The 8,994-nt window shown below is 54.3% G+C and overlaps 1 protein-coding gene across 1 annotated transcript; it reads left to right on the forward strand.

Annotated features, from left to right (window-relative positions):
- Nucleotides 1–141: 141 nt before the first annotated feature.
- On the forward strand, nt 142–8,681 carry LOC130609692 (integrin alpha-M-like; the record flags this gene model as incomplete). Its single annotated transcript, XM_057428910.1, has 9 exons — nt 142–366; nt 2,422–2,542; nt 3,334–3,470; nt 3,979–4,119; nt 5,016–5,222; nt 6,432–6,562; nt 7,172–7,329; nt 8,309–8,463; nt 8,550–8,681. Coding segments are annotated over 9 exons (1,407 nt in total), but the record flags the coding sequence as incomplete, so codon positions are not given.
- Nucleotides 8,682–8,994: the final 313 nt, after the last annotated feature.

The following is an 8,994-nucleotide window of genomic DNA, read 5'->3' on the forward strand; positions in this document are numbered from 1 at the left end:
TCCATACATCATCCATACATCATCATCCCATCCATCCATCCATCCATCATCCATCATCCATCATCCATCCATCATCATCCATCATCCATCCATCATCCATCATCCATCCATCCCTCTTCCATCCCTCCCCATCCCTTCCAGGTGGGCAGCGCCTTCCACCTCCCTGCGGCCGTGGCCGAGCTCCAGTCCATCGCCTCCCGGCCCCCCGAGGACCACGTCTTCCGCGTCGACAACTTCGAGGCCCTCCGGGGCATCCAGAGCCAGCTCCAGGACCGGATCTTCTCCCTCGAGGGCACCGCCACCGCCCACGCCAGCGCCTTCCAGCTCGAGATGGCCCAGGAGGGTTTCAGCGCCCTCCTCAGCCCGGTCTGGGCCCCAGAGGATCCCCAGAGGAGCCCCAGAGGATCCCTAGATTATCCCTATAATGTCCCTAGAGTATCCCTATATTATCCCTATAGTATCCATATAGTACCCCTATAGTATCCCTATAGTACCCCTATAGTATCCCTATAGTATCCCTATGGTATCCCTATAGTATCCCTATAGTATCCCTATAGTATCCCTATATTATCCCAATGGTATCCCTATAGTACCCCTATGGTATCCCTTTAGTATCCCTATGGTATCCCTATATTATCCCAATGGTATCCCTCCCAATGGTATCCCTATAGTACCCCTATGGTATCCCTTTAGTATCCCTATGGTATCCCTATATTATCCCAATGGTATCCCTATAGTACCCCTATGGTATCCCTATAGTATCCCTATAGTACCCCTATAGTATCCCTATAGTATCCCTATGGTATCCCTATAGTATCCCTATATTATCCCAATGGTATCCCTATAGTACCCCTATGGTATCCCTTTAGTATCCCTATGGTATCCCTATATTATCCCAATGGTATCCCTATAGTACCCCTATGGTATCCCTTTAGTATCCCTATGGTATCCCTATATTATCCCAATGGTATCCCTATAGTACCCCTATGGTATCCCTATAGTATCCCTATTGTATCCCTATAGTATCCCTATAGTATCCCTATAGTATCCCTATGGTATCCCTATAGTATCCCTATATTATCCCAATGGTATCCCTATAGTACCCCTATGGTATCCCTTTAGTATCCCTATGGTATCCCTATATTATCCCAATGGTATCCCTATAGTACCCCTATGGTATCCCTATAGTATCCCTATAGTACCCCTATAGTATCCCTATAGTATCCCTATGGTATCCCGATAGTATCCCTATATTATCCCAATGGTATCCCTATAGTACCCCTATGGTATCCCTATAGTATCCCTATGGTACCCCTATAGTATCCCTATAGTACTCCTATAGTATCCCTATAGTATCGCTATGGTATCCCTATAGTATCCCTATGGTATCTCTATAGTATCCCTATAATGTTCCTAGAGTATCCCTATATTATCCCTATGGTATCCCTATAGTACCCCTATAATATCCCTATGGTATCCCTATATTATCCCTATGGTATCCCTATAGTACCCCTATAATATCCTTATGGTATCCCTATAGTATCCCTATAGTATCCCTATAGTATCCCTATGGGATCCCTAGAGTACCCCTATAATGTCCCTATATTATCCCTATGGTATTCCTATGGTGTCCCTGTGGTGTCCCCAGAGCATCCCCATAGCATCCCCATAGCATTCCCACAGCATCCCCATAGATCCCCATAGAATCCCCATAGCATCCCCATAGAATCCCTATAGCATCCCCATAGCATCCCCATAGCGTCCCTATAGAATCCCTATAGCATCCCCATAGCATCCCCATAGCATCCCCATAGAATCCCTATAGCATCCCCATAGCATCCCCATCGCATCCCCATAGCATCCCCATAGCATCCCCATAGAATCCCTATAGCATCCCCATAGCATCCCCATCGCATCCCCATAGCATCCCCATAGCAACCCCATCGCATCCCTATAGCAACCCCATAGCATCCCCATAGCAACCCCATCGCATCCCTATAGCAACCCCATAGCATCCCCATAGCATCCCCATCGCATCCCCATAGCATCCCCATAGATCCCCATAGAATCCCTATAGCAACCCCATAGATCCCCATCGAATCCCCATAGCATCCCCATAGCATCCCCATAGAATCCCTATAGCAACCCCATAGATCCCCATCGAATCCCCATAGCATCCCCATAGCATCCCCATAGAATCCCTATAGCAACCCCATAGCATCCCCATCGCATCCCCATCGCATCCCCATAGCATCCCCATAGATCCCCATCGCATCCCTATAGCAACCCCATAGATCCCCATAGCAACCCCATAGCATCCCCATAGCATCCCCATCGCATCCCTATAGCAACCCCATAGCATCCCCATCGCATCCCCATGGTATCCCCATGGTGTGACCCTATGTCCCCCCCATGGCGCAGGATGGACCCATCCTGGGTGCTGTGGGTGCCTACTCCTGGGCCGGAGGCGCCTTTTCCTATGGGGCCAATGGGGCAGCCGCGTTCCTCAACGCCTCTGGGGTCCCCAGTGATTCCTACCTGGGTGAGGACCCCCCCACAGGCACCGTGTGGGGCAGCCCTGGGGGCCTTGGGGGCCTCATGGGGTCTATGGGAGACATTGGGGTCCCCATGAGGACCAATGGGGTCATCGATGTCCCCATGGTGACCAATGACGTCATCGATGTCCCATGATGACCAATGACGTCGTCGATGTCCCCATGGTGACCAATGACGTCATCGATGTCCCATGATGACCAATGACGTCATCGATGTCCCCATGGTGACCAATGACGTCATCGATGTCCCATGATAACCAATGGGGTTCTTGATGTCCCCATGGTGACCAATGACGTCATCGATGTCCCATGATGATTGATGACATCATTGATGTCCCCATGGTGACCAATGACATCATCGATGTCCCATGATGACCAATGGGGTTCTTGATGTCCCCATGATGACCAATGACGTCATCGATGTCCCATGATGACCAATGGGGTCGTCGATGTCCCCATGGTGACCAATGACGTCATCGATGTCCCATGATGACCAATGGGGTCGTCGATGTCCCCATGGTGACCAATGACGTCATCGATGTCCCATGATGATTGATGACATCAATGTCCCATGGTGACCAATGACGTCATCGATGTCCCATGATGACCAATGGGGTCGTCGATGTCCCCATGGTGACCAATGACGTCATCGATGTCCCAATGGTGACCAATGACATCATCGACGTCCCATGATGACCAATGGGATCGTCAATGTCCCATGATGACCAATGACGTCATCGATGTCCCATGATGACCAATGGGGTCCCTTGTGCCATAGGGTACGTGATGGAGCCCCTGTCTCTTCCATGGGGCCGGGCGCTGGCGCTCGGGGCCCCCCGGTCCAACCACGTTGGCCGCGTCCTCCTGCTCCAGCCCCATAGCGGGGAGGTGCTGGGCCAGGCCATGGGGACACAGGTGAAGAGACGTGGTTATGGGGCGCATCAGGGGTAGGGGGGGACATGGGGGGTGATGGATGGGTCTTGGGTGATCTATGGGTCTTGGGTGATCTATGGGTCTTGGGTGCTCTCTGGGTCTTGGTTGATCTATGGGTCTTGGGTGATCTATGGGTCTTGGGTGATCTATGGGTCTTGGTTGATCTATGGGTCTTGGGTGATCTATGGGTCTTGGGTGATGGATGGGTCTTGGGTGATGGATGGGTCTTGGGTGATGGATGGGTCTTGGTTGATCTATGGGTCTTGGTTGATCTATGGGTCTTGGGTGATGAATGGGTCTTGGGTGATGGATGGGTCTTGTGATGGGTCTTGGGTGATGGATGGGTCTTGGTTGATCTATGGGTCTTGGTTGATCTATGGGTCTTGGGTGATGAATGGGTCTTGGGTGATCTATGGGTCTTGCTTGACTTATGGGTCTTGCTTGATGCCCCCGCTATGGGGCAGCCCCACATCTCCTCCCTCCCCCATAGGTGGGCTCCTACTTTGGGGCCTCCCTCTGCTCCCTAGACCCCGATGGGGATGGGCTGGACAACGTGGTGCTGGTGGGAGCCCCCATGTTCTATGGGGCCAACAGCGGCGGCCGCGTGGTCGTCTGCAGCCTCCGGACCAAGGTGGGTCCCACCCCATAGATGGACCCATTGAGCTCCATCTCACCCCATAGATGATCTCCCCATCACCCCATAGATGAGCCCCCCATCACCCCATAGATGAGCCCCCCATCACCCCATTGATGAGCTCCCCATCACCCCATAGATGAGCCCCATATCACCCCATAGATGAGCCCCATATCACCCCACAGATGAGCTCTATATCACCCCATAGATGGCCCCATTGACGTCCCCATCACCCATAGATGAGCTCCATATCACCCCATAGATGAGCTCCCCTCACCCCATAGATGCCCCCATTGAGCTCCCTATCACCCCATAGATGCTCTCTCTCACCCCTAGCTCCCCCTCACCCCATAGATGAGCTCTCTCTCACCCCATAGATGAGCTCCCCCTCACCCCACAGATGAGCTCCCCCTCACCCCATCTCCACCCCCTTTGACCTCCATGTCACCCCATAGATGAGCTCCCCCTCACCCCATAGATGAGCCCCCCCTCACCCCATATCCACCCCCATTGACCACCATGTCACCCCATAGATGAGCTCCCCCTCACCCCATAGATGAGCTCCCCCTCACCCCACAGATGAGCCCCCCTCACCCCATATCCACCCCCATTGACCACCATGTCACCCCATAGATGAGCTCCCCCTCACCCCATAGATGAGCCCCCCTCACCCCCTATCCACCCCCTTTGACCACCATGTCACCCCATAGATGAGCTCCCCCTCACCCCACAGATGAGCTCCCCCTCCCCCCATCTCCACCCCCTTTGAGCTCCATGTCACCCCATAGATGAGCTCCCCCTCACCCCATAGATGAGCTCCCCCTCACCCCATATCCACCCCCATTGACCACCATGCCACCCCCTGTCCCCTCCCACCCCCCATGTACCTATAGGGGGGGCACCTCCATTGCCAGGGCTCCCTGCGGGGCCAGGCCGGGCACCCTTTGGGGCGCTTTGGGTCCAGCCTGGCCCCACTGGGGGACGTGGATGGGGATGGGTGGCCCGAGGTGGCCGTGGGGGCCCCCATGGAGGAGCTGGGGGGCGGCGCCGTCTACGTCTTCCGGGGGCACAGCAGTGGGGTGAGACAGGAGTACAGCCAGGTACGGGCATAGGGAATGGGGGGGGTATGGGGGCTATGGGGGGTATGGGGCGTATGGGGGGTGTAGGGGGTATGGGGGGTATGGGGTATATTGGATATAGGGAATATGGGCTATATGGGGTATGGGATATGGGGTAGGGAGACACGAATCTACAGGGTGTCTATGGGATGTCTATGGGGGGATATCCATTGTCCCCCATTGGCTGCCATTGTCCTCCATTGAATCCCATTGTGCCCCATTGGGTCCATTGTGTCCCGTTGGATCCCATTGTGCCCCATTGCATCCATTGGATCCCATTGGAACCCACTGTGCCCCATTGCGCCCCATTGTATCCATTGTGTCCCATTGGAACCCATTGTGCCCCATTGCGCCCCATTGTATCCATTGTGTCCCATTGGATCCCGTTGTGCCCCATTGTGCCCCGTTGCATCCATTGTGTCCCATTGGATCCCGTTGTGCCCCATTGTGCCCCGTTGCATCCATTGTGTCCCATTGGATCCCGTTGTGCCCCATTGTGCCCCATTGCATCCATTGTGTCCCATTGGATCCCGTTGTGCCCCATTGTGCCCCGTTGCATCCATTGTGTCCCATTGGATCCCGTTGTGCCCCATTGTGCCCCGTTGCATCCATTGTGTCCCATTGGATCCCGTTGTGCCCCATTGTGCCCCGTTGCATCCATTGTGTCCCATTGGATCCCGTTGTGCCCCATTGCGCCCCATTGTATCCATTGTGTCCCATTGGATCCCGTTGTGCCCCATTGTGCCCCGTTGCATCCATTGTGTCCCATTGGATCCCGTTGTGCCCCATTGTGCCCCGTTGCATCCATTGTGTCCCATTGGATCCCGTTGTGCCCCATTGTGCCCCGTTGGATCCATTGTGTCCCATTGGATCCCGTTGTGCCCCATTGTGCCCCGTTGCATCCATTGTGTCCCATTGGATCCCGTTGTGCCCCATTGTGCCCCGTTGCATCCATTGTGTCCCATTGGATCCCGTTGTGCCCCATTGTGCCCCATTGCATCCATTGTGTCCCATTGGATCCCGTTGTGCCCCATTGTGTCCCATTCCATCCATTGGATTCCATTGTGTCCAATTCCATCCATTGGATCCCATTGTGCCCCACTGCATCCATTGGATCCCATTGTGCCCCACTGCATCCATTGGATCCCATTGTGCCCCATTGCGCCCCATTGGATCCCCTTGTCCCCACAGCGCATCGCCGGCTCCTCCTTCCCCTCGTCCCCACACCACTTCGGGCAGGCGCTGAGCGGGGGGCGGGACCTGAGCGGGGACAACCTACCGGATGTGGCCATCGGGGCCCACGGCCAGGTCCTGCTCCTCAGGTACCAACCCCATCCCCATGGCGACCATCGCCATGGCGACCATCATCATCCCCATCCCATGGTGACCATCATCATCCCCATCCCATGGTGACCATCATCATCCCCATCCCATGGTGACCATCATCATCCCCATCCCATGGTGACCACCATCATCCCCATCCCATGGTGACCATCATCATCCCCATCCCATGGTGACCATCATCATCCCCATCCCATGGTGACCATCATCATCCCCATCCCATGGTGACCACCATCATCCCCATCCCATGGTGACCATCATCATCCCCATCCCATGGTGACCATCATCATCCCCATCCCATGGTGACCATCATCATCCCCATCCCATGGTGACCATCATCATCCCCATCCCATGGTGACCATCATCATCCCCATCCCATGGTGACCATCACCATCCCCATCCCCATGGCAACCATCACCATGGTGACCATCCCCATCCCATGGTGACCATCCCTATGGTGACCATCCCTATGGTGACCATCACCATCCCCATCCCCATGGCAACCATCATTATCACCACAGCGACCAACCCCAGGGCAACCAACCCCATAGCGACCACCCCCATGGTGACCACGCCCCCAACCCCACCAGGTCCCGCCCCCTCCTCAAGATCAAGGTCCTGGTGACCTTCGAGCCCCCCCAGATCCCGGTGTCCTCCTTGGGCTGCCAAGAGGAGGAGCAGCCCCATAGGGAGGTGGCCAAGGCCAGGATCTGCTTCCGGACCTCCAAGAAGACCCCGGATAGATTCGGTGAGCCCCAAATGGACATCAACGCACACTAACAATAACCATAACCATAACCTTAACATTAACCCTATCCTAACCCTAACCCTAACCCAAACCTTAACCATAACCATAACCCAAACCCCTAACCATAAACCTAACCATACCCATAACCCTAATCCTAACATTAACCCTAACCCTAATCCTAAACCTAACCCTAACCCTAACCCCTAACCCTAACCCTAACCCGAACCCTAACCCTAACACTAACCCTAACCCTAACCACAACCCTAACAGCTAAACCTAACGCTAACCCTAACCATAACCTTAACCATAACCCTAACCCTAACCATAACCTTAACCATAAAACTAACCCTAATCCTAACCCTAACCATACCAATAACCCTAACCATAACCCTAACCCTAAACCTAACCATAACCATAACCCCAACCCCAACCCTAAACCTAACCCTAACCCTAACTAGAAACCTAACCAGAACCGTAACCTTAAAAATAACACTAACCCTAACCATAACCCTAATCCTATGCCTAACCCTACACCAAAACCTAACCATAACCATAACCCTAAACCTAACCCTAACCCTGACCATAACCATAACCCTACCCCTAACCCTAAACCTAACCCTAAACATAACCCTAACCATAACCATAACCCCAACCCCAACCCTAACCCGAACCCTAACCCTAACCCTAACCCTAAATCTAACCCTAACCCTAACCCTAACCCTAACCCTAACCCTAACCATAACCCTAACCCTAACACTAACCATAACCATAACCATAACCATAACCATAACCCTAAACGTAACCCTAACCATAACCCTAACCCTAACCCTAACCATAACCCTAACCCTAACACTAACCATAACCATAACCCTAAACCTTACCCCAACCCCAACCCTAACCCTAACCCTAACCCTAACCATAACCATAACCCTCCAAACCCCCATCCAGACGCCTTCAGCCCCCCCTCTTCTCCCCATAGGAAGCCAAGTGGCCACCAGGCTGCGGTACCGGGCAGCCCTGGACCCCGGGAGGACCGTGGCCCGCGCCATCTTTGTTGCCGGCGCCGACGTCCTCAATGGGAGCATCCAACTAGGGCTTGGCCAACAGTGCAGGACCTACCCCATAGCCTTGGTGGTGGGTCCTTGGGAAGGAGGGGGGGGGGAGTTATGGGGCAGCCCCATGGAGGCAATGGGGGTCAATGGGGGTGTCCATGCGTGCAGGGGTGTCCGAGGGACACGGTGACGCCGGTGCTGTTGAGGTTGGGCTATGAGGCCATTGGAGAACCCTTGGAGGTGGCCGGGGGGCTCCGGCCTGGCTTGAGTGGGGACACGGAGACGGTGGCCGAGGGCAAGGTGGGGCAATGGGGGGCAATGGGGGGGCAATGGGTGGGCAATGGGTGGGCAATGGGAGGTCAATGGTTGGTCAATGGGTGGCCAATGGGTGGTCAATGGTGGTCAATGGGTGGGGAATGGGTGATCAATGGGTGGTCAATAGGTGGTCAATGGTTGATCAATGGGTGGCCAATGGGTGGTCAATGGGTGGGGAATGGGTGGTCAATGGGTGGGGAATGGGTGATCAATGGGTGGTCAATGGGTGGTCAATGGGTGGTCAATGGGTGGGGAATGGGTGATCAATGGGTGGTCAATGGGTGGTCAATGGGTGGTC

Source organism: Pezoporus wallicus, unplaced genomic scaffold (genome assembly GCF_028554395.1).
Source record: "Pezoporus wallicus isolate ANWC-B61680 ecotype Strahan unplaced genomic scaffold, APGP_CSIRO_Pwel_v1 contig_9137, whole genome shotgun sequence".
Taxonomy (NCBI): domain Eukaryota; kingdom Metazoa; phylum Chordata; class Aves; order Psittaciformes; family Psittacidae; genus Pezoporus; species Pezoporus wallicus.